Source organism: Copidosoma floridanum, unplaced genomic scaffold, assembly GCF_036245765.1.
Source record: "Copidosoma floridanum isolate Cflo_tuat_1 unplaced genomic scaffold, Cflo_Japanese_pri ptg000006l, whole genome shotgun sequence".
NCBI classification, from domain to species: Eukaryota; Metazoa; Arthropoda; class Insecta; order Hymenoptera; family Encyrtidae; genus Copidosoma; species Copidosoma floridanum.
In genome coordinates, this window is record NW_028321883.1 from 26,354,060 (window position 1) to 26,380,934 (window position 26,875).

At 39.1% G+C, this 26,875-nt stretch overlaps 2 protein-coding genes across 2 annotated transcripts in view; one reads left to right on the forward strand and one right to left on the reverse strand.

Annotated features, from left to right (window-relative positions):
* Positions 1-11,772, reverse strand: part of hig (locomotion-related protein hikaru genki) — a 29,762-nt gene extending 17,990 nt beyond the window's left edge. Inside the window, exons 1-2 of the mRNA XM_014363424.3 lie at positions 11,449-11,772; positions 2,243-2,337 (exon numbers count right to left, since the gene is read on the reverse strand). Of these exons, the coding sequence (XP_014218910.2) occupies positions 2,243-2,337; positions 11,449-11,512 (159 nt within the window). The 5' untranslated portion in view covers positions 11,513-11,772. The remainder of the gene's footprint in view (positions 1-2,242; positions 2,338-11,448) is intronic.
* Positions 11,773-23,879: 12,107 nt separating this feature from the next.
* Positions 23,880-24,715, forward strand: LOC149375615 (uncharacterized). The gene is made up of 4 exons (XM_089598835.1): positions 23,880-23,977; positions 24,049-24,201; positions 24,275-24,406; positions 24,485-24,715. The coding sequence occupies exons 1-4, from the start codon at positions 23,918-23,920 to the stop codon at positions 24,713-24,715; spliced, it is 576 nt and encodes a 191-aa protein (XP_089454961.1). The 5' UTR covers positions 23,880-23,917.
* Positions 24,716-26,875: the final 2,160 nt, after the last annotated feature.

The following is a 26,875-nucleotide window of genomic DNA, read 5'->3' on the forward strand; positions in this document are numbered from 1 at the left end:
CCACTGTATACTTTTATTTGGAATACGACCGCCTTTTCTCTCTGTTTGCGTTTTATGTACAAAGCTAGCTTTTTTATTTTTTAGTTTTTACGCAATTGTATTTATGGATTTTTTGGAGGGGGGCATTTGAGAGAATATTTATGTGTGTGACAATTAGAGACGAGCAAATGTGTCGAGCGCCCGAACTTTTATACAGTGGAGAGCAAGTCGTGCATTTTATTTCACCTCCTTTCTTTTTTATCGGATTTTCTGCTCTACTTTGTATTTCTCGCTTCATTTGGCACTTGCTTCCGGCGTCGCCAATTTTGCCGAAGCCTCGCCTCGTCCTTCCGCCGAAAAAACCTACGTCCCATTTTCACCACACTTTTTTATTTTTCAACTTCTTTGTTATACTTTCTTGCTTTTAATCTTTTTTTTTCCTCTGTTTTATTTTTCATTTCCAGGAAAAAAATTTAATAAACTCCTTGCCGTTCAATCGGAAAAAAATTCAAAGATTTTACGAGATGGAAATAAAACTGGAGCAAAATTGCAAACTACGGAAGTAGGTCGTGCAAATAAAAGAATCTCTTTTAGCAACGTTGTAAGGTTTATTTTTTTTTTCTTAGCCTGCATATGACAGATAATTAACTGTTGTAAAAAAGGGCCCCATAGGAATGCTATAGAGAGGGAAAGAAAGTATAAGAAGCGTTGTAAGTTCTCCGAACTGCTGGCAAAAAAAATTAATACTTTCATAATATTTTCAAGTAAGCATTTGAATGTTTCGACTGATTCAAGTGCAATTTTTTCCCGCTGGAGATGGTATTTGATAATAAACATTGTAACTTTCTGCGGACGCATCCACGAGCTCAATTTATTACATTTAACTAAATGACAGTGTAATAGCTTACATGCGAAAATCACTTTGCCCTTTTCGAGTAGTGGTATAAATTATAGTACCTCAAGTGCACAATATCACCACTTGAGAATCACATTAAAAACCATTAGTACCAACAAAAAATGTAACGAAATGGCTGGTAGTAGTTGCAACGAAAGGGAAAAAAGGAATTATGCTCCAAGAAAATACTCTACGCTTGCGCTATCGTAAGAAATGAGGCGGAAAAAACGAGATGAATAAGCCGTCTTGGCTGGTACGAATCGTTGGTGGCAGCTAGAGTTTTCTTTTACTCTGCTCTCACTGGCCATTTGAATGCAAAGTAGTTTAGTAACGCAACCCAGAAGGTGAGACAAAAAATCCTCACTGGCAAGATGTGAAGAAAGAAGGGAGAGGATTAAGGGACTCGAGGAGAGGTTTAAGTGCCTGTGGTGGGGCTACACAATGCGCCAGCTAGCTAGCAAAATTATCCCTTACGACCTTACCATAGTTTTCCATTTGTTCGCAAAACTACATCCTTGCCTATAGTCCTCTAGTACCTCTCATCTGGTCCATTTCGAGAAATTTTATATTCTCTCATCTACACTCTACACCAAAGAAACGAACAAGACCAATTTTCCAAGCTGCGTCTGACATGACGCTGACTCGTACTACTGAAAATGTGATGTAGCGCCGCTCGTCCCTCCCTTTAAAAGGGGATGGCAATCCTTGATGTAAGGGATGCAATAAAAAAATGCAATCAATAATTCTAAAATAAAAGTTATCCGTATGCCATCAACAAACAGATATACTTCCATGATCTTTTTTTCATACCTTTCGTAGGTACAGACAAATAACTCTCAGCTAAACATTCAGAGCGGCCATCGTTACGTTCAACCACGTCTCGACGGAGGAGAGAGTGAAATTCAATGTGGGTACGTGTGCACCAAAAATATCGATTACTGGGAAAGGCGAAGCGGAAGCTGCAAGTTATGGGTCTTGCCGGAAAATTTCCTCCACTTTCTCCTGACCGTAAGGTACATCTTCGTAAATCTGTCTGCAGAACGTGGTGTGAGTACCCAGAAAGTAGAGGAGATATAACGAGCAGCCAAAAAGAGGAACTGCTATCGTTAAAATCTCCAAACGAACGGCCAAGTGAAGAGCCGTAAGAAAAAGCGAGAGACTGGGGATTACAATTATTCTAACTCATGAAGGAAAATTTAATTTGAAAGATGTCTCCAGCTTGCACAACTGTAATGCATAAACGTATCTAAAAAAAACTCATTAATATGCATTCAATGGGAGCGTCGCAATTAAAAGAGAAGCTGTTCTCGACTCAGGGAGAGAGTTCACTGACATTTACTATCTGCGTATTAGTAAACGTATACTCACCGATGTCGTGAGGTTTTTGTAAGTGAAGATGAGAAGGGGCTGCAGACCCTCGAGTTTGCACTCGAGCTGTGGCTGGGACGTCGACTCGCTTCGATCTGTAACAGAAAAGGAGAAAAAATTTGAACGAATCACTTGAATTTCCCGATGTAAACGGGTTTTCTCTCTTCCTCTCGTTAGCAGCGTATAAATCACAATAACTATGAATTCGAAACGAGGCTATGCCTGACGATGGCCTATGCTTCTGATGCTACTAGGAGTTGCTTTTAAATTTCGTTGTCGTCATTAGTCACAGAAGCAAAAGATTGTTTGAATTTCAGATAGAGTATCTCGTTATTTTCGTGGACTGAGTAAACTGAGACAAAACCACGGCTGAACGAATGTATGTATGTAAACTGTCGTTTTTTTTATGATACGCGATCTTTATTGGGATCGAAAAATATTTTTTAAGTAACGCCAACTAATCATTTACATAAAATATGAAATATTCATACGATGAATAAGGTAAATTCAAAAATGTGGGAATTAATTCACAATTGTTAGCTTAACGAAATTTTTAGCTGTTGTAATCTCTTTGTTTACAGAAAACAAAATATTCCATTAATAAATAAGTTATAATTATCATAAATCTGATTTACACAAGGTTCAGTAATAAATAGTGATAATTTCTCTTTTATTCAAAGCCTCAGTTAAAACTTATAAGGAATTTCAATTATGAATCGACTTAAAAAACAGATTGAGTATCTGAATTCACTTATCGAAAAATATATAATTGCCATTAATAGTGCCATTTGATTCACAGTTTTAAGTAACTTTAAAAACAGCATACTTTAATAAACGTTTATACATTAAATGTTATGATGTACTTTGTAACCGTTAAAAACTATCTCTCCCCTAGAACAGGAAAAAAAATGTAAGAAATCCCATGATATTTCCTGTACTTTTTTACTCATTAGCATAGCTCAGACAGCTAATGAGGAAAATTTTTCTCTCACTTTTGCAGACATTTCTATTCTTTTTCCCCATGCATTGCCAAAGGAAAAAAAAATTACTTAGTACCAGTTTTAGTCCCAGGGAGTTTCCATGGCATCGAATAACGCGCGAAAAGAGGCACCGACTCTCCGTGATATCCTACGTAAATGAACGTGAACGAAGCAACAACGCCAAGTCGAATCGACGTGGAAATACGTACTTAATATATGCGCATATCTTTACAAAACAAAAGGTCGTTACGCGTGTGGTGCTTCGCAGCTTCACGTACAATTTTCGAGCCTTTTTGCGTGAGATTATTCTCACAGACATCCGTAATCCCTTTGAGGATAATTGCTTCTCGAAAACCCTGACCATCTCTTTCTTTTTGGGCGCACTTGGTTCCGTTAATATTTTCAAGTGCTGCCAGCCCCAAGCAGTTGGTGGTAAAGTAAATCGAGGGAAGTGAGCGAGACTTTAATTAATTTCGTCGAGATTATTTTTGCAGATAAATGACTCTACTGTGGTCTCATTTTCTAAGCCTCTAGTTGTAGTTATTTCTACTTCGTTTCTCATCTAAAATTTTAAAGCATCGTGGGGTTGTTATCCTTTATATTTTTTATAACTTTACTAATAGGGCACAAAACAAACGAGTTGAAGGTAACGATGTAAGGTAAATAATTTTTGCAGCTCGAATAAAATATACGTAAGTGAATGTTGTTGAGCATAGAAGAGCCAATTTATTTGCCAAATAGCGAAATAAATTCTGATGTGGATTAAGTCACGGGTCGAGAGGAGATCGAACGAGATTGAGTAAATTAATCGATCATCGGATCGGTGTTTGCTTGACCTGATTTGCTTTGGTTGCTCTTTTTTACCCAAAACACACTCGTTATCTTTGTCTCTCCGAGCTTTCGATACATTCGAGCGTAATGTGAGCTTTTGGTGAGCCAACCACAAATCCGTACGAACGAATGGACTGTATTTGAAACATCGAATTCTGAGCTCTTTGAATAAAACAACAGCGTATAGAAATTTGAAATGAATTGCAAAGTCATCGACGCTTATTTCATGCCCAAATTAAATAATTGAATAGACTCATGTAGAAAAAATTTATCATTGGATACAAGAAATTTTTAAATTGATAATCAAATTTTGCTTGGTCGTCAGTCGTTGACAAATGAAATATTCACTCTCGCATTTGCATTTTCCTAATTAGTATGCTCCGTACGTGCAAAAATTGTAATTCAATAGCGCAATTATAACAAAAAGGGGCATCGCATTGCGCCCGCAAATGACAGTATAAAAAAAAAACGGGGTTGAGGCAACTAAAAAAGTTTTTAAAGCGAACGCAAAAAAAAATAAGAGAACTTTCCCATTTTTAATTATCTTAATGCATTAGAGGAGGAGGGAGGATTGCCAGCCATCCGCAAAAAACTACTTTTCTCGACGGGCGCGGCATTTATGCAAACGACAGCGCCGGGAACGCAGTTCTCTCTCTTCGAACGCCGGGAAATGGAGAAGAGGAAACGGTATTATACATGTACAGGCTTTTTAGCAAAGTTTTTCGCGGTCGACCGAGACGGAAAGTTTCTGTTTAACCGCGGGAATTCCGAGCTCTCCGGCTGATTGATACACGTAACTTTATGTTTTTTTGAAGTGAATCTTTCAACAGCGTTTTACCACTTTTAGATTCCGTGTGGGAGTTAATGAAAAACTGGATGTTCCGGGAGTTCATAAATATTATGTGGGAGTACCTATATTTTGTTTTTCAAACCCTTATGCCAGTAACATTTCCTTCAAATACTGCATTGGTGGATTTATCAAGCACAAACATAATTTTTTTTTTTTTACTCAAGAGAAATAAGAAAGATAAAAAAATACAAAATTACAAAAGGCCAGTGTTGATGAAAAATTGACGCTCAAATTTATTCTCAAAAATTTCTAAACCCATATACTGCAATAGTAAAAACAACCACTAGAAACGATAGTGAAAATGTACCCTGATAACTTGTGTCTTTTTAGAGTGACGCAGCGATATTTAAAATGTATTGAATTCATCTCTGCATCCTCGAGGAGGTCCTTAAGTTTTTTCACATTTACTAGGCTTCAGTTACGTTTGTAACTGTAAAGTGTAAATAAAAATATTTTCATTCAAAATTGTTGAAAAAATATTTTTGCAAAGCATCATTTTAATGTATGCAAAAGCTTTACTTTTATTAGAGTCGTGAGATATACACTATTTTTTCTCTACCAAGATCAAAAATAAAAATCTATCATTTATGGTGAGTTGCACAAGGATATTTTCCTCAACTTTCTATAAAATTTAAAACCCAAAGAGTGTAACTTGACAATGCGTATATGTATCATTCCAGCCACCTCGACAGCATAGTGTGGAAAACTGCTGTTGCGAAAAGTTAACACTTCAGCAAATGCCTGCCTAACTTTTTAAACAAGCACCAGAGAGGAGTTGGATATGCAGAGAGAATATGGTTTAGCGTTCATACGACACTTTACGCGCAGTACAAGTAAGTACAGACAATTTTCCATACACCCCAGCGAGGAGTTGGATCGCTTTTTCTCGATTCGGACGCCCCACGCGTGGTCCATTGGTCACAATTGGTTGGTTAACTGTACGCAAAAGAAAAAAAAAATAGAAAAGAGGGACGGTCGATTTGAAGACACGTGCAATGATGGAGAGTTTGATTGAAATACCTTTTTTTCTTGGTGAGCTGTTCAAAGGGATACAGGGGAAAAAACAGCCCCCATCGGACCAACCCTGAGGGAATCCATCCCAGACAATCCGCAACACGAGACTCTCAAGTAAGATGTTTACCCACTGAACGATACGTATCCCCAAATCGTGTAGTGATGTAGCGCAGATGATCAGCTACTATTGTATCGTGAACTCAAGCCGACGCAATACAAATATTGATCGATGGTGAACTCCCTTGTCTTCTTGGTCGGAGTCTTCCCTCGCTAAACATCGGGATGTACTCCCGAGACATGTTGCAGTAAATCAATAGCAACAACAGCAGCACAGGCTGAAGACCACACACAGGTGTTTTATATATAAATGCGAGGGGATTCTTCCGACTGTGGGGCTCAAGTTTCACTTGGCTGCCTGCACATAAGTATAACAATAGCACGCGTGTATTTTCCGTGGCCTCGTAATTGTATTTAAAATTATGTCTCGTGTATCCGTGTAAAGCAGCCGTGGCTGGACAAGCTTTTAAAAGCTGTAACGCAGCCCGTGTGCATAATTATCACCACTGTACGGCCATTACCAAAGATTTACAACCGAGCGTTTTTGCAGCGTGTGTACGCGGGGTTTAACGGGGGCTCTGATGCTATGAATTCGCGGTTTTACGGTGAACTGGCTGCGCCGCGAGTAGTTTAGATTATTCGTGGGAATCGCGAGGATTATGGTGCGCGACTTTGCGGCTCGACTGCAGCTTCCATGAGGTAATTTAATTTATCATCATCATCACCACCACCCCCGGTGAATCGAATGTAAACATGTAAAGGGCACAGTAAATAACAAAATGTGTCCACTCAACAAGTAAAGTAGTTTTTTATTGTTTGACAGATACAAATTTTAACAAAGGGGTTGTAAGCTTTTAGAATCCCAGTTCTATGCTCCTACTGACAGTGAGAGGTAACTTTATCGATGAAATGTGCCGGCGTTGTATTTTTTAAATTTTATTTTAGAAATTCATACAAAGTCCCGATGGGTGTAAAAAAACACGAGCACGTGCCCACAAGGCAAGTAGACGCACAGTTACGATGGGCCATTGCTTTTCTAGACACGAGTCCTACCTCCCACTTAAATTCTCCTTTTCTCCTTGGCAACGCTGACTCTTCACTGTCTCACTGTTTCTCTCTTTCCATCTACCCCTTCTGTGATGTTGCTCCATGCACACACAATGTGTACTTGTGTATCGGGACGCGGCAGCTGTCTCGAATTCAAAATTCGCTTGCATATTCAGAGCTCAGAGGGTGAGGTTAAGCCGCTAAGCAAACGTGGATGGAGGCGGTGCGACACTTACGTGCTAAATAAGCAACAGCTGACGATTCCGTGAAAAGATTTATACTTCACTGGTGGCACAAATTATTATCCGAAAATAGAGCACTTGTGGGAGAAATTTGAGAATTTTTAGTACTTTTTTTACATCGAAACAATAAATATTGAATATCGTAGAATCGTCTTTCTTTCATCCTAACTTGGAGCGCCGATGAGCGTTTCTCCATTTTTTCCCTTATCGTTATTTAGGGTTATAGCGTAATGTAGGGTCACAAAATAAGGAATTCAATTTCAGGATCTCGTGCAACGGACATGAACATTATGATCGCGCGTTTAGATAGGAGGTTTCAGGAGATGTCCTCGTAAAAATACTACTAATCCGAAGCAACACCTGAACCCTCTTTTCTTCCCTCCAGAGCTCATCTCCGGCTTTATTGTCGCGAATAATACCAAATTACTCGATAAACTTTGTCTCGCCCCTCCCCCCGTAATGCTAAAGGATTCAATTACGATAAGGCAAAGCTGCCCCGTTTTAATGTGGTCGACTTTTTTCTTCAAGCCACCACTTTTTAATTCGGCTAATGCACTAATGTGGTCGAGACTCGGTGTTGTCCAGTCATTTCGTGTTCAAGTGTGATTGTGAAGTCAGTGTCGTTAATTTGCATACAAAAAGTATTCTCAGAATCAATTTGCATAGCCAGATACCATAGCGAGTCCTGCATATTTAACATCTGTGGGGATAGATAAGGTTTGACTTATCAGAGTCTTGCATGCACTCATTATTATTATTTTTTTAACTCTCATTCCTTATCTTACAATACTCGATAGTGATTCTGTTTGATTTCCCCGATGTAAACGTAATATGTTATTTTAATTGAGAAACGCGATAGTTAAGGGAAAAGTTTGAGGAAACAAATTAATTTAAGGTGAAAGCAAACACGCTGTTTATCCGAGCAAACTGCTGTTCACGCAAGGGGCGATGAAAACTTTGGTTTGCTGCATTTAATTATGTACACAGCCATTGGGAAAACAGCCCCCCTTTCCTAAGATAAGGAGGAATAATTTTCAGGAACTAAACAGCGAGATTTTGGAGTTTTGTTTTGATGAAAAAAAGTGGTATAAGTACAAATTGCTTTGCTCGACTTCGGATAATCACGTGATTTTACTTGTTGCTGTTTGTTTGTTGCTCTATTATCTGGTTACCGTATTTACACTCTGAAAATAGTTATTTCCAAAGTTCGCAATATTTCTTACACGTATTATGATATCACGCAGTATTCTCGGTAACGTTAAAAATTTTCAGTAGTAGTATCAGCGCTTGGTCAGCCATATGATTTTACACTGCTGCATTAGCTCCTCGATGTATTATATGTGAAATGAATTGTTTGGTGGAATGTCAAAGTTTAATCTTTCGACCCATCACTTGGACAATGAACTCAGATTTAATTAAAATTTCTAGCAAAGCAGCCAATCCTAAGCTTGTGGATTTTTTAATTAATTTTTTGAACCTTACTCAAAAGTACGCTATTAACCACAGTTATTAATCAAGTTTCTCATGATTCTCTTTTTACAACTAAAGAACTAGATGAATCGCCAAGTGCTTTTGGAGTATTTTATCAAAAAGATAATTGTTAAAAACTCGGAGCAGTCAGAAGGATTTTTAGTTGAGTGAAAAAATATAATTACAAGCTATTTACTGTGATATCCTAATATAGCGATTTTTTGTATTCTATGCCGTTAGAAGTAAATAATCTGGATCCAGTGCATTTTCTTAAAACTCAATACTATACATAGTAGAAAATCTAAAAAACCTTATTAGCATTACTACAAAATTGGTCGAAGGGGTAAACGGAAGGATGTGGTGGCTTGTTTTACGACCAGAGTAAATACACGAGCCTGAGTGTTGCGTGTGCATAACGAGCAGCCGTCGGTATAGCATTTATTACCCCCGATGAAACCGCAAATTCGATCGGGTCACCGACGCTGCTGTTACGTCCGAAAATACCGTGGCATTAGCCAACCACTCGTGATCAGGAGGATGAGATAGTGATCGACGACCCTTCAAAAAAATTATCAACTCTTTTGAAATAAAAAAATCATCACCTTGAAAAGTATCTGTACCGATGAATGGCATTTACTATCAGCAAGAAATAAAGGAGAAAAGTGTAAATCTTTCACATAATAATCAGAGCTTATTAACTTTGGTGAGCATGAAGGATTGGAACGACCTCACAGCCCCGTGTAGAAGAGAAAAATATAAAGCCATCGGAGTAGACTTGGAAGAATATTCTCATTGGACCCTGTCCGACGGCGCGTAATCAACTCTGACCAAATATGCGCGCTTGCCCTAATGAAAAAGATAAAAAGAGATCAAGTATAAAGTTTTGTTAAAAAAAAAAAAAAAAAAAAAAAAAAAAAAAAAATTCATCACAGATACAGACTAACGTAACCCCTCGAATGTAAAATCGAGTCAAGAGCGCCTAAAACTAAGAGCACGTGCACGCAGATGAAAGGCTTTACTGTGCTGATTCAGTACATACCCAAATAGAAACGTCGCTCATTGAAATGCAGAACATCCGCATAGTGTTTGGGAATCGATTTAAAATTCTACTCAAAAATTTACAAACCTATGTATCAATTGGTTGCTTTAACCTACAAGCATTGCATTGTATTGAAATTCAATTGAGGACATCGTTTGAGTAATCAAAATTTAATTGAAGAGTATTAATTATAGCGTTACTTTTATTGGAATTCCCTGTTGCTGTGCCATTTGAGGCTATCATCATGAAGTGCTAATCATTTATTATTCACGTGAATAAAGACAACTTGATCTACCAATATCATGTTATAAAGGTATGGTTTTATTGTTATTAATAATAATAATAATAATATTACACGATGATTTGACGGTGTATTTGAACAAAATAAGTCTAAAAAACAGAGTTGTCCCTTACACTTTCCCATCAGAACAATTATTTATATTATACACAGCAAATATTATTCCTCCCGAAATGTGCCATTTACTAAAGAAACTAAATCATCCATCAGACTGTTAACATGAGGTACAACACACAACTAAGCGTAGTTTAGCTGACAGCTCAATCTAATAGCCTGGCACGTACACATCAACCGCGTCGGTAGATCGCGTGCGGCAATAGCCCCGAGCAGGAGCGCTTTCGAGCCACTCCTGACGTGCACGCGTGCCCCGTTTACTTGCAAACACGTGAGCCGACAACTGCATTGCCAGACGCAGAGCTCCCGATGTATCGATCTATGCAAGGAGCTCGTCTTGATGCGGTAAAAGGATCTAATACTACAACTACTACCAGCAAACTTCAGTGACAATAGCTATTCCAGCGATTGTGGCAGAAAATCTATACTGATGGTTATTGACTATACGTTCTGAGTATCAAAACAAGGATTGCTTCCTTTGTGTTGTTGATTATATGGTGGTATTGTTTTTATATCGGACTAGGTTTGGCTTGAATAATGAGATTTACAATTGTTTTTCAGTGTCAGAGGAAGGCTTGTATCATCTTTAATTTTGTTTTTACTTTGTAATTTTGTTTTGGCTATAAATAATAGAATAAATTATCACACTTTTGCTATAGTCGTTTGTGAGGATGGTTGAAAGTGTGAATACTGTGGAAGTCAAATACTAAGCGTTGGTTAGTAGTGAACATTTTTCATCAAAAGTTTAATCACCTCTAATCAAAAATCAACAAAGTTAAAAGAGAAAAAAATCGAAATTGTTAATCGAGTTATACATTTTTCAAAACCAAATAAAGAACAAATAGTTTACTGTTACAGTAAATAATACTTGAAAAATCTAATTGTATATGCTCCAATTATCGAATCAAGATAAAATTGTCAAGATTATTCAAATTGTTACTGATAATCTTTTAAATTTGGTGATTCATTAGATAACGCGTGAAATAAAAAAATTAAACTCTCAGCCCCTGTTTTGAGGCACTGAGAACCAAATCACGAGAAATAGAGCGAACTTTCGCTTCAATTACTGCTACACCTGTACACGTCACTCCGTAAACTAAAAGCTAACCTGATCAATTGAATGCTCTGAGTGCAGTGGTACTTTCATTTTACTGCAGAAATAAAAATACCAACCAGAAACTCAGGCAAAAAAAAAGTCTCCCTTCCCAACAAGTTCACATTCAAATTGAAAAAAAAAATAAAACTTCGAAATCACTCTACACACCTTTCGGATGACAGAAGCCGGTGCTGGCAAGCACAAGCACAAAACACAACACGTCAAGCATCATCTGAACTCACTATGTACCAAAAAAAAGACGAAACTAAAAAAAAAAAAAAAACAGCGAAATCCAAACTAGAGCTTCCCTCGACGAGGCTCGCAAAATCAGTTTCCCTCAACAGTCCCACCGTCACATGGCATCTCCAAAAAGCACGAAGCTACGAAAGATGCGCGTTTGCGTCTACATCCTGTTGTTCGCGAGCATATGGAAAAATTTAAGCAGAGGGGCTGGACTGCACCACTAGCTACGTGAAAAGTCGAAGCGTCCAGCCTCGCGATCTGCCCCTGCGAGACTGACGCTGGTGTTGTGCCACCACTGCGCATACACATGCCGCGCGAGACGAAAAAGGGAGAGGGGATGGGGTGGTTGTACGACCCCCCTGAGCTTCCCCTCGTATCCTTTCGACTCTGGGCGCCGCGCAGATTCAACCACCTTCTCTTTCCTGCCATCACCACCACCGGCAGGAAAGCTCCTTTCTCTTTCGTTCTCGCCCAGCTCCGTCTCACTCGCGCATCAGCAAAAACAGATAAGCTTCTTGGGTTTTTAAGGGTGGGCAGTGGAAACCCGGAGGAGCTTTAAAAATTGCTTTTTACTTTTTTAAAAGGAGACAGAAGACAGGGTAGCTTGTAGTTGAGCAAGGGATTTTACAGCTGTATGGGTGTTTCGAAACAATAGAGTAGACGAGCGCTTCCAATTGTGCGCGCACACATTAGATGCAAGACCCCTGGGTGTTGGTAATAAAATTTTTAATTAAATCTCCGTCAATGTAATCGATGAAACACAGCTCTGTAAATAATATGGAAAAAAAAGGGAACGCCAAGAATAAGTCATAAATCTAGAATTCCATTTATGCAATACATATAGTCGAATAGAGGAATTTTTTTAAAATAAAAAATACTTTTTGAATAGTCAGTTCTTGAACACGCTTAGTGAAGTAGATACTAGGTAAAGTAGACATGAAAATTAGTTTTGAACAAAACCTACGTTCACAAAACGTGGGGTAAAGATAAATATTGATGATGGATGGATTTTTTTTTTTTGCGTTTAACTAGTACGACGTAAATGGCAGCTAAAAAAGGCTCATACAAACTATTTTTCCAACATATGTGTTGTACGTATCGACACTTTTTTTATTACCATGAGCATTTTCGCAAGTCAATATTTCTTGCCATTTGAGCATTTGCTTTCATTAATTTACGTTTATTCAGATGTTCAGTCCTCGGATTAAATGTTTGAAATAAGTAAGATGGCTTAAAATGAAATTTCTTTTAGGGCTCGTAAAATGTTATGGATACCGGATAGTGCAGTTTAATGGATGGAGTGTGTGGTGATAAAGTTTCACGACTTAGGTGTACAGGCTTCTGTGGTGATGGCATAAAAGGACAATAATGCCTGTATTTAAAGAAAAAATGCATTAATTTTTTCATCTCAACTTACAGAATACAAAATCCACGTAAATCGTCTCTCTCGATCTCTCGATTCTCAACTCGTAGTTATTGTATCCACGGGGCGACCAGCAGTTTATCGTAGCTCGACTAAGGATCCCGAATTCCAAGCGCATGGAATGTAACGCCACCATACCATGGAAAAGTGTCTGGGATACGGGAAGTACGAAACTCCCGCAAGCACACGAGGTGAGTTATGCTCGCAGCGGGCGGTTATTGTTACCGTGGCACGCACTTCTGGGAATTTATGTCCGACGCTTAGTTCAAGTGTCTGCCGCACACACGAAGGAATAAAGGAAGAAAGGCACAGCCGCGCTTAAGATTTGCCTCTTTGGCTCTTACTCGCAAGCTTTTAATTGTTGGAGGGTAGGAGGAGTTATGAAGAACTAATGCGTTGGCGTATTTGAATTTCACGAGAGCCAAAGGTGGCAAAATGAGCTTTGAGCTTGTCATAATAACACCTTACACTTTAATTATCCCTAGAAAGTGTGAATTATTGCAAGTAAAGCGAAACAAGTGATTTCAGAATCAGTTACGTAAAAAAGAAGCCAGTCAAAAAATACTTCAATCGAGAAACAACTATTTTTTGACATACGTGCACGTATACCGATATTATTTTAATACAAGCATAGAGAGAAAAAGGAGGGAGTCAACGAAAGCTTGCGAGGTGAGAAAGCTCTGCGTACTCGTGCATATGCGTATATGCTATGTGTTGGATAAATGAGCTTGCAAGAGTAGGGAAACACTTCACCTTACGGTTTCGTGCGCTAGTATAGCAGAGCTTTGAGAAAAGCTCGGGAATTTCCACGTAATTTCTCTGAGAGCTTTCATACGGAATTGCGTAGCCTAATTTACGAGGCCTTAATACATGGAGAGCCGCATTTTTCCCCTTTGTAATTGGCTTTCTCGCTTCGTGGCCAAAGGAAAATTTTTTAAATTTCCCCACGGTATGCCAACGCGTAATTAAACTTTTTTACTTTTCCTCTTTTCCTCCACCCCCTGCGAGTCACAGCTCTTTGAGTCTGCATTTTTATGTCGGCGTTTAAAATGTTAATTTCATCCTCAATAAAGATTGAATATCAAACTGGATTGTTCAATAAATTACCCGATCCGCTTACTCACTAATACGCACACAAATGATGTCTGGGCACATAAATCATCGGTGTGATAATACGAGCCGAGCAAGATAAATACCCTCGAAATCAGTCAAAGCTGCGTGGCATCTCTTTCATATACCGGTCAAGACATTGCGTCGAAATGATGAATGGAAGCTGTAATACGATATTCCATCGGATAAATTTGCGTATATACGTACATCGCTCGATTTATCCCGGTTGGCGAGCGAAAAGAGCTATTCTTCACTATCGACTGTCTCTCGGCGACGCGCGACCTAGAAACACGCCGCCCACCTCTCCTCTCTCGTTGTGCTCGACATTTTTCACGTATGCGCGTGGAGCTTAATTGTGCATAAATCCACGCCTCGGTTAGCTCGAGCTTTAAGCTGCCTCGTTAGCAGTGCAGCTCGATTTTTACTACTGCCTTATTGGTTTAAGTAGAATAAGCTGAATGTGGCCAGACACACTTGGACAGACTGATTATAATGCAGGAGTAATCTTGAGTATTGAAAACTTTGCCCATTAAATAGCATATCAGATGGTTTTTGATAGAATTTAAAATTTATTTCATGTAAGATTGTTTTATTTAATCAACTACACGTTGGGACTTTGAAAATTTACAAATGTGTATAAAATCTTATATTTTAAAAGACTACTACTTCCAAACTTAGCAGCGCTTCTTTTCCCGTTAATTGTGTGCGGGAAGTCTCGAGCAAATCTGAATTAGAAGTTTGTAGTCCTAATCCTTCGGTTCTCAAGTGATCTTCATCTTTCCCGACAAAGTTTAACAAGTAGTTTCGCTGTACTAAAATGCTTGAAATACGTACAGTGTATGTGGCTACAAACGCGTATTGTACTGCTCCAAATAATTTCTTGAGTCTCAACTTTAAAAACATTAGTAGTCCTTTACTTACATGACTACTTGACCCTACTGATGTTTTAACTTGGTTATTATTTTTTTTTTTAATTGTCATTTTCACAATAGTTTTTAACAACAGTAATTTTTTTCAAAAGAAGGTACATTTGTCGAATACAGTTTCAATATCAATCCAAGAGAGGAAATTGTCCTTGTTTGCTATGTATGTTTTTTTCATTCATTTTATGTTATTTTTACATACGTCAATTTTTTTTTTCTTAACCGTTCGAGTCGATCAGGAGAACTCTCAAGAGCTTTACACATGTACAACCACAGCAAAAAAAAAAACACAAATCATTCGCACCTTTTAGATAATATTCGCGCTAAATAAATAAATTCCGGAAGTGCGGTCACTGATATTATTTTTTAAACTCGCACATTACGTACGTCTGACTAAACGCATACTTCGATCACTCATTTTCTCTTGGAACTGTCTCCCATGGCAGGAGCCTAAGTTCCCCAGGGACATGGGAGCATAAACGCGTGAACCGATAGACACGCGGAGCAGCGTAGCGGAGAAAAAAGCTGTCAGATGATAGATAGAGCCCGAATAATCGCATCCATGGAGGGGAAAATGCACTTCGATGGGTTTCATACATCCATCCCTGTTTTCATCGTTTTAGTACAAAAGGGGAGGGGTTCTCGTGGCTCTTATGCTGAATTCATTCAAACGAAAGAGTTGGCACGTCCAATTACGTCACCACCATAAGCAAACAATGGTAAAAATTTTTTTTATAGCCGGTAACAACGTTTGTATGTCTGACTTTAAATTAAACTCACTGAAATCGACACACAATATAAATTGTTAGCAAAATAAAAGATTATACACACTGCTCACACAAAATCTAAGCATTGAGAAATAAAAAAAGATGTTTACGCTGTCAAAGATTGATTTAGGGGGTGTTTAATTTAATACATCAAGAAATTATTGCTAAGCCGTGAAATAATAGCTGCGTGTGCGTATACACACATAAATAAGTCGCCGTTGACGATAATTTTAAACCCCTACGGGTTGATGATAGACTCTTGAGCCCCTTAATCGCACTAATAAACAGCTAACTTGCTGGCAAGTGAATTGTTCTCTTCAGAATGACAAAACTGGAGGGGAAAAAATCAAATTTGCTATACTTATTTTTTGATGTACACTTGTTTGCCTCACTTTCGAAAGCAAGCAGTACGTGCCCACACGCCGATATTGAGTGTATATGCGCAGGTACATGTCAGACAGAGCGAGAATTACACGGCTGTATTGGCGTTGCAGCAGCACTTTTTTATCCGCCGCTCGTAGTGCAACGCTCGTTTGAGAGCCCGAGTTTTATGCCTCTCGCACGCCGTGTGTGTGTAGTGTACGAGCAAGAGCCAAGTGCAGCATTTACGCTCACTCCCTCAAAAATATCGCTGGATTTCCCTTTTTTACCTCACCGATTTTTTCGAATGACGGCTGTGGGGAATATTTTTTTTATTTGTTGCGTCTGCGAGATTTTATTACACCAAAAGGCGTTTCAAATGCTATTTTCGAATTTGTTTGTATTTTTGTGACGCTCAACCAAGTCAAACTCAACATATGCAAAATTACGTCACTTTTTTTTTTATTACTTGATATTAATCGTGAAACACCTTTTTTTAACTTGAACCTATTTTTCTTGCAGCGTATACATGTATATACTCATTTTTAGGCTCCAAAACTCGCGTACGCGCCAAAAATCAGAGTGAATCCTTCGTTTGTACTCCCGAGCTTTTGGTCTTATTTTTAACTTTCCGCAACTTTCCTTCGCCTTTCCTATTTTTACCTCTAACCCTCTACTTTCCGTCTCGTGGGAGAAAAAAGAGGGATGGAAACGATACGGAGGAAGAAGGAAGAAGAGCAAACTTTAGAGATTTGCGCGAAGCTGCTGCAGTGGACGGGTAAAAAGAGGAAGAGAAAAATGGTAAATCGCGGCGCGAAAGTTTTGCAATTAACGTGACGGACTCGGCTGAGTGCGTCTGCGTATGATGTACCACTGTTTTAGTAGCCTGAAATTCTTTGTACAGAAGAGGCTCACCCCTAGCTAGACCATAAAGATCAGTGCCACCTGCTGCGGGTAAAGAAAAATGTCCTCGTGTGCATGTGATGGGCTTATAGCAAATGTAGAAAATAGAAGTATCGAATTTGAAACTCGTAGAATCTGATGACTGGTATATTTTTCTGAAACTGCAACACCACAATTCCTAAACGAAGCCCTTGTACCATTAATTCTTTCACAGAAATCCTATTCAAATGCAGAAGCTCCTGGCGCACCATTGAAACTGTTTAATCAAGCGAGTGCTTGATTCGAATCGAATTTCCATCAACAAAACTACATAGAAAGTGCAGGTCACGTTATTTAGAGTTGAGAGAATGCGTTCGAAAATAATTAAAGTTTCATCAATCAGCAGCAACAACAGCAGCAAACACGTAAATTGTGTGAATTCCCGATTCAATCACTCGTCCTGTGCGCATGTACATCGCGAGAAATTCGCAGGATATGCTAGCTTGTAAACATATCGATCGAATCTTTATCTCGTATACACGTACACAGAGTTCACTTATAAATTATGAAACGCGACGTTATTGACGATTTGTACCCAACGAAATAAATTCACCACTTAGGGCTGACCGATTCCTGATTCGCACTACTTGCTACAACTAACGGGCGTCTTGTAACTTAACCACATCAGACTCTAACGCAACCCTTTGTAATTCCACGTCAAGATTCCAAAGTGGCATATATATATATACGGTATCACGAGTCCATGGCTTTAATAACCGTAAGTCGAGATTCTCGCGTCAAGTCTATCCCTCTTGTTATCTTCGAATTGCGTTTTACTATCTCCCGACGTCGAGTGGCATTCCCCATCAGCGTAATAAGGTAACACGTGCATATCTCTCGCATGACTGGGGATGATAATTCACGGGCTGGAAAATAGGCCAACGCCATAGATATCTCGTTACCGTGAGGGAGAAAGATGCTGTGATGTATACTCGACTCACAGCTAATTAAACTTTACCTGCGGCGAGGCGTGACTCGCATTATTTACAGGAAATCAACGTTACTCTCGCGGGACTCTGCGTAAAAAAATGCACTCTCAATCTGATTTTGAGCTTTTCTGAAATCACGATCGACTTCTTTCACCCGACATTCACTCTTGTCTCGGAGAGCGAGAATTTCCAACAAACTTTTGAAGATCGGAAAAGCATTAGCAGCTGGGCTTCTTCCGTTCGCAACAGAGGACCCGTTAATAGGATATCGATCCGATAGCCGATGCGCGTTGTACAGTTCCCGCGAAATCCAGCCCCGGGACTCGCAAGACGGAGCTTTAATTGCGGGAAAACCCTTTTCCTTCTTCTCGCAAGCTGATCCTGAACGAATTTCATTTCCTTCCACTCGACGACGACAAACGAGGAGTTGACCCGTGCATCCTACAGACACTCTTTTTTTCCCCTTTATGAGTCGGTTTTTTCCTATTTGTTGGAAGGACGTGTGTGGTTTCTCTTGATCGATCGATTGTCCCCCGTGTTGATGCATTTCTATCTTTCAGGGCCTTTTTCCACTGCTAGATAATCGAAGACCCAATGGTTGTTTTTTTCGTTATCGAATGTTCAACAGCACTCCAGATTTTGATGAAAATTTCATTCTTTGTTCCTCACGTGAAATGATACCTCGTGGGAACTAATAAAAAGGGCCGTCAAAGGGATTCCCGTGACAAAGGACATGCTAATATACCGCTCGTGCGGAATTCAATGCATTCCTGCACCCTTTCTCCCTCGAACGCTCTTTCATCCTCTTACTCGGTATTGGCTCGCGCGTTCCTCTTTTTCCGATCACTGCTACGATTACAAGGGGTTTTTCCGCGAACCAAAACCCAATGGAAAACAGAGACGAAAAAAAAACCTCGGGGGGTGGACAGGAGAGGGGAAAAATGTTTTCCCGTCGGTCGAGCGCGTCCCTTGTTTCTATCGAATTAATCATCCTCTCGCACGAGCCTCGAACAAAAAGCACCCACGCGGAACAAGAAACTCGCTTAATTCGAAGATGCTCGGCGAGCGATTCGCATTTATTTCTCATCAGCCGGGGAAATAACTCATCGCGCCCGAGCGAGCAAACGCGAGCGCTCGACAAATCTCCATTACGACGCGACGTCGAGCTCCTCCTTTTTTTTTCTTTTTTTTTTTTTTTTTTTTTTGCAGCTGGAAAGTTTTTCGCAATCTCTTTCTCCATTTCTGGAAGGACCCGTCGTCGTCCATCATTACGCACAATGGCCGGCCGTGATAGCTAAACCGATTGGGAGAGTCGAGAACAAAGGAAGAAACGTGCGTCCAGTGGTGGAGAGCGGTCGTGTTATTCCCTTAAAAAATCAGGATTCGAGCTGGAAACAGAGAGGGGCTGTAAATCGTCGAGGATTTTTTTTTCCGTCGTTTCTTTGCGGTCGAGAATCGTCTGAGCTCCTCCTTATGTGAACGGAATTTTTGTTCCTCTCCATAAAGTCGTATGCGTTTGTCTATTATATATTTGATGGAAACTTTCCTTCCTCGAGACGTCCCCGAAGCGACCTCCTCTGCATCGTGGGTCTAAAATTTTTTTTAAAACGCCCACGAGCGCTTCTTCCTCTACTCAAGGGAAAACCAGAGATTCGAGGGGGGGGAAAAGGACATATCTCTCGAGAGTGGCTTACGTAAGCGAGGAAGAGGAAAAGAAGGGCTCGTCGGATTGCGATAGAGTTGTCACTCCGTTTCGATGCGACAATCGGGCGAGGGGATGACAGGGGCATAAAGACGAGATTGATCGGTGCTCCCTTCCCCGTGTCGCCGACGACAAATGGCTCTCCTCCCCCCCCGAAACCCTTTCCTCCTTGGTCGTTCGTTTGTTCGCTCGTGCCAGCCATCTCCCCCTTCCCCTTTTGGCCGCGTCTTTCGCTTTTTCTTTTTCGCGCGTCACGTGTACCTTATCGCTAGACAGTCGTCTTTCCAACGCGAGATAAGAGGAAAAAAATGAATGCTGGAAGGCTGCGGTTTCTTGCGGAACGTGGCAAAGTACCAGCAGACACGCGGACAACCAGGAAGATCCCTTTGGCCATGTTGTCCTTTTGTTTTGAGGTATTTATATTGAATCTCGTCCAATCGAGTATATAGACATTCACTTAAACCGTGAGAAAAGTTTAAATAACGAAACAATCATTTGTTTCATCATTCACTCGTTCTGATTACAATTTTTCACAAACGGCTAACTTGCGAAACGTCAAAATTACGAAAAAATTTTATATACATACGTGAATACCTTATCTTATCGAACTTTGATTCCGGCAATATGGATTTCGTGAATTTTTCGAGTCTGATTTTCCCGGGATTGAAAACGTAAATTAAGAAATAGTCCAACAGAAAATTCCAGCACCTCTGGCGTGACGTAACATCATAAAATGCGACCACAACTCAACTCTCACGCGATTCCACCTACAGCCCGAGCAAATGATCCCCCTTTCGGTCTACTACGTTATCGCGAATCTCGTCCCCCCGATAAAAGGAAAGACAGAGCGATGTAGTCCTCACGAGTAGCAGATGCAGAAATAGTGCAGATAGGGACCGACAAAAATAAACAACTCACGGGATCACCAAGAGGAGAAGGAGGACGGAACGGGGGTGGGTGATGCAAAGGGAGCGATAATAAATTCAAGATAGCAGCTGGAAGCTCGCCCGACGATTCGTCTCCGGCGACGCGCGCTCGTCCGTCTCTTTGACTTTTTTCGCGTGCGCGATGACTTACCCCGTCCGAGATACAGCCAAAGGGAATCCTCAGAGCTCCGGGGTATCTCGGGTTTTTTTCCCCTTTGGCCCCGGCACTCGTTGCGGCTTTTTTTTTACAAGAGGTACAACTGTCGTTGCTTTTGAGCTAAAACAGCTTTTCCGTGAAAAGCCAAAGGTGGCGTTTAAATGAAAACGCCCGCCCTAGGGTGGTATAACCATTATCACACGAGTGGGAACGCCCCAAGTAAAGGAACTTGCTCGGACGGTAGCTGCTGATTTCCCGCGAATCTCGACGAGGTCGCACAACCCCCCGAAATGGCCGGATTTCCTCTCGACATTGGAAAGGTCGAAACTTGAGGGCGAAGATCCAGCTCTCGGGGAAACCCGAGCTGGTACGTGTGTCACGGAGGTGCTCGCGAATTCCGAAACTTCGGGTAACTACCGGGGGTAGTGGTGTGACAACTCGAGGGTACCGATCTCGCGCGAAATCAGCATTTCAGACGTACACATATGTGCGGGTAGGGGATGGCCCAAACTTTATTCTTCTTCTTCTTCTTAGGGGCTCGTTTGGAAAGTTATTCGCTACTCGGAGGCGCGTCTATATCGTAATGTCTTAACCGCGAAAAATTGAAAGAACAAAGAAACTTACTCCCCGGTACGCAGGCACAGACACACGTCCGCGCGTCTCTAGGATGGTACGGCAGTCGAGCGGAAACGGAAGCACCACGCCCCGGCGAGTTCACCCTCTCGGGGACATCCTGCGGCTGATGTGCCCAGCACAGACCCGAGTGCGGTGTGTATACGTACCCCCTCCGCCACACTGCAGCCTTTCTTCCCTCCCTGTAGGTATGATATGCCTCGCTGATTTTCACGCGTCATTTAAATCGACCCCACGACGACCGGTGCGTACCTGTTAGACTGTCCGTGATTGTTGCGTGTGTATATTTCGGTGCTTTTCAAGCGCTCGTTCAACGCGTGTATCGCACGGCTCGTCGGGTTTACCCTTCGCCCAGGTTAACGGGTGTGCCATGCTATTTATTGGCTTCCGTGGATCGGTACATTGAAGTATTTTATTTTTGTTTCGCGATGGTACGGCTTTGTCGTCTTTCCCGGGAAATTGTTACGTTGCTGGGCTCGATTGCCCGGTACAAACGGTATAGCTGCATCTAGGACGCGGCGACATTAATTGCATGCATTGTCACGCGGTGTTTACATTTTGGGAAGACAAGTGTCCCGTACCACCATCCACCCACGAATGCTGCTCAGATTGCGCTCGTCCTGTATAGGCGCTCCGTTGAGGGGGAAAGCGCGTGGGTGTGTATATACATCAGAACTGTCCTGCGTTAACGAGGAGATATTGCGGTTGTGCGTCGGTATATGTCAGTGTTTTTGGGCGTGCGTTACATCCTGGTTTATATAAAATATACTCATGTATACGCACGTTTCGTGAACTCGCAATTTGTCCCTTTATTGGATTTTTACATGTCTTCATTGGCGTTCTCGTAACTGGATTGCTCTTGTCTCTGTATGTATTTTTTTTAACGAAATTTCTCGTCCAATTTTCAGTGAATTAAATAATTTTTCATGCCAATTAATACAAATAATTGATTCTGATTGACTTCAATACTATGCAGTTGATTGATAATTAAATTTAATAGGGGTTCAATTAACAGCCAAGCAATTATTTTATTTGTTGGTATTTCAATGAGTAATTATGATGCGTTAGTTAATGAACGAAAAAATTGATTTGATAACTTCTATTCGTTCTTCTTGTTCTACGTACTTTTTGGTATATCTGAATAATTGGTACTATAAATTAATGAACAAAACGAAAAAAAATCCTTACACTTGACCTACGTTTAACTTGTGGCATTAAAAAAACAACGGAAATTTGAGGAAGTAAAGTTCTAGTAAAGTTTATCTTTAATGTTATTAACATTTACTTTGTTGATGGCTTTTTCCTTGCTTATATTTCTAAACGATTGAAAAATTTCAAAACGTACCACTGCAGGTAAATTTCGACTTTTGAAAATACTACAATGTAAAAAAATGCATATATTATCATCTTCAGGTTGATCAAACCTACAATCAGAAAACGATTAGTTCGAAAAAGTAAATAAAACACATCTAATATTAAGTAATTTCAAAACACACACATACGCACACGTACGCACGCGCGCGATAACGCAGTAATTAATCCATTCGTAAAATTCCTGTTTCAACGCAAATAACGACAAAGATAATGAAAGAATTTCTTTGATAGTTCGTTACAACACAAGCTGTTATAAAAGAAGAAATGTTACTATTTTATGATATTGTTGATGTACACCATACACATGAATTACGATCTACTGCTTTTCAAATCATTATTGGTATAAAAAAGACCCAAACAATTTGTACGATCCAATATCCAATGAAAATAAAAACAAGCTTATAATATCTTGCGACACTTGATTCTTTAATTTAAAATACCTTAGAAAATAGTAAGTGAATTAAAAAAAAATGATTTTAATTTTTGAAGTTATCCTCGATTGCATTGTATCTACTTTTTTTTTTTTTTTTTTTTTTTTTGCACAAAATTACAACCGTTCACTTTTTTAAACGTACAGAACTATAAAAACAAACTAAATGTGCTAGTTTGATACCAAATCGTATTCATGCATGAAACCATGCAGTACTTAGTAGTTTTTGCCAATCGGTCGCAAACGCTATTTTTCGAGTCTGTTATTCACTTTATTTTTTCAAGTTAATCATTTATCGCCATTTATGTAACTGATACATATTTTTCTAGAATACTGTTATCTATAATGAGATACGCTTTCTTGAAAATTATACTTTGCACATTTTTCAGCTCCTGTGCTAAGACTTTAAATAGTATATTACTTACCTATAGGGAGGAAAAATAATAAATTTTTACATATAATACTTACTTCGTAGATTAGGTTGTATCTTAACTTACTTACACCACAAATTATTTCTATCTAATAACGTTCATGTATACCTTACACACACGTAAATACTTGTCATTTTGAAATGATGTTTTAATTACTGTTTCAAAGCAGCTCCACCTGATGACTTAATTTTATTTTCGTACATGAGCAACGTGAATTTGCCAGCACCGTAGTGTAGTCTCCGTCAAGTAGTCAATAAGCACTGGTTGTTCATAAAAATTATTAAACTATGGGATTCAAACTACTTGTCGTTAAAGTGTTCGTTTTGCTAATAGTCAATGAGCTTCACGTAAGTAAAATAGGAATAGGGTACTTATTGAATTTAAAACTTTTTAACAATTTATGTGAAAATTGAAATAGGCTGCCAAATGTACAAACGGGGATCTTCGACAGATGTCTGAACTGAAAAATATCACAACAGAACTTCTAGAAAAAGTATCATATTATCATTGGACATTACTCAGATTGGCAGAAACCCACTTGGACAAAAATCAACAAATAAGTCTAGTAAAGGTAAAGTGATGTTCGATAGAATAACATTCAAACACCTTTTTTCGCATTGTTAAATAGCGTAAGACCTTTTTAGGAATATTTATCAAACAAAAATGAGATGTGCTACATACGATTCCATGTAGATTATATAAAACTACGTGATAAGTTACTTAATTACTCAGCTAAAACTACACACATTATGAGCGTCACTGAAGAGTTTACGAAGGTACTTGAATCTATTTTTAATTAGATTAAATCATGGTAAAAATTCATAGTATACGTGAATATTTTTTTTTGTGTATAGGATTTGGAGACGCTTAAAAATTTTGATCATAATTTAAGTGGAAATTGTCCAAGATTTAACGAAATAGATGTTACGAGCAAAAAACTAAAAGAAATTCAGGGAAAAGTAAAGGAATTTCAAGAGCATAAAATTCAAATAATTCGTAGCATCAAATACTCCAAATATTTAGATGAAAATGACAAAATATTAGAAGTATTTGATAGATTGTTAGAATGTGTTACAAAACCATGACTTTTAAGACAATTTATGCCTTATATTGCTGTAGAAGAAAAATATGCGGTTTTACTTGGATAAAATTATTACTACTATTAAAGACTAAAAAATCTATTTTATATTAAATTAGCATACTTACCAAGAGTGCTTTTACTAGTGTACAAGTGCCTCTACGAAAAAACGTATTCCAACACAAAATGCTTTGTTTTAACAAATCTAGGATTTGAAAAATACTTTTGAATTTCCATTTATAGATCAATTATAATTGCGTTAAAAAATAATTTTGTTTACATCGATATGTTCTCCTCGACATTCATATGGTTCTGCTTATTTTTCCAATTATTTACAAAAAAAAATATTTTACATATTGTTGTAACATCGAGAAAGTTACTGCATATCGTACGTAACATTGTAATAAATACAATCTGTAATAAATATCACTTTTTAATAAAGTCATAAGAATTTCAAATTTTTAACAATTGGTACATAATATAGAGTTTTTTGTATGATTATGCAATAAATAGTGTGAAAGTTTATTGAAGCCGTGTTATTCGAACTACTTATATAGTCCTCAAGTACTGTTTTTTTTTCTTAGCTTCCAGTCCATAAACTAAGTTCATAAGCTTTCTATTATTTTTGTAAAATATCAAAGTAAATTTATTTTAAAAATCTGGAAAGAATGTGTTTCTATACACCTCTTGACAAAATTTGTCTATGTGAATTAAAAAATATGAAAATTGATGTAATAATTTAGGTAAAACAAAAAATTTTAATCTAGCTTTTGTCCCAGGTTGAAAACACGCATCAATATATATTCAGTTTCAATTAGAGAACCAGCATAGCTGTCGTTTGTACTAATGGAATCGTTAATGTTCTTTCGGCTCTAAGCCTCTCGCCTGACAGAAACAACATAGTAGTTCGCGCACCAATAAAAGTCCCCGTAAATTTTTTTCACACCCGAGCCAGACCATTTTGAACTTTAGTGTTTCGCATTCAGCGAGTGATTCATACTCTCGTGATCGCGTGTTCGTCCACTAACGCTATTCGATCCCTTTTTTTTTCGACCCAAAAAAAGCCCCTAATCGAAGGTACGTGCATCAGCTGACGCATTGTTTTTCATCCGCCTACAGCCAAAATATACGTAATAAATGGCCTCACCTATCAACTACGTCAATGTGCACGTATACGCGAGCTACACATGATGACTCGACGATTTTGGATCGCACGAGCTGATCGTATGACACATCCGTTATTTACGTTATCTCCCGCGCGAACCCATGGACGTGACGTTAAATTTACGATCCTCATCGTCGCTATTCATAATATCGATTTTTCTCCTTTTTTTTACCGTTACCTGCCACTGCACACACACGCTCAAGGACATTGCATTTATGGACACGTATTTTGTCGTTTAACCAGTTATTTTTTGATGATACCAAAATTGGGGTATTTGATACAAAAAAATGCCAGTCACAAAATATGCTCACGGCATAAGAAATGATATGATTAGAATACAATCATTGTGCCACAGTGTTAAAAAGACTTTGTAAATTAGACGATAAAATTTTTCACTGTATCGGAAAGAATTTTTACTCCATCGTTAGAAAAAAATATTTGAAGTCGAAAACGTTTAAACCAAAAAAAGAAATATATCGTCTAACCGACAAAGCTATCCAAAAATTAGCCGTAGAAAGTAAGCCACATCAGAACGAAAATATGTTTCATCTACACAATTATTCTTCTTCGTTTGTTCTTTGTTGCTTATTTTTTATGAAAAGCAAATGAAAAATCCTTTGGGAGACTGTTTATTACCTGGATGGACGCAAAATGTACAAACTCGCGCAGGACCATTCTATTAAATCATAGAAAAAACAGCTCGAAACAATTTCACCGCCTCAGCTAACTCCTATATATTTCTCAGGCCAGGCTATCGACACTTTTCTGGGCTCAATTAAACCCCCTCCCCTTCCTCCGTGCAGCTACAAGGGGCATTTCGTTTGAAAGAACCGTAAAATTTATTTTCCCGAATCAGCCACTGGCACAAGGTAGGTACCCTTGCAACACTCCATAACACACCCTTTGAAGCCGAAGTAGGGCGAAATGGAAAAATAAAATGGCCCGGAGAGCTTTAAGCTGTTCCACAGCCGGGAAGAAAGAGCTGTCGTGAAAAGTGTAGCG

Bases quoted from the DNA above. Each gene is read 5' to 3' on its own strand.
- LOC149375615 (XM_089598835.1), top strand. From the start codon at position 23,918: ATGGGATTCAAACTACTTGTCGTTAAAGTGTTCGTTTTGCTAATAGTC. The intron at 23,978-24,048 runs GTAAGTAAAATA...AAATTGAAATAG, and splicing joins TAATAGTCAATGAGCTTCAC to GCTGCCAAATGTACAAACGG. The intron at 24,202-24,274 runs GTAAAGTGATGT...AGACCTTTTTAG, and splicing joins AACAAATAAGTCTAGTAAAG to GAATATTTATCAAACAAAAA.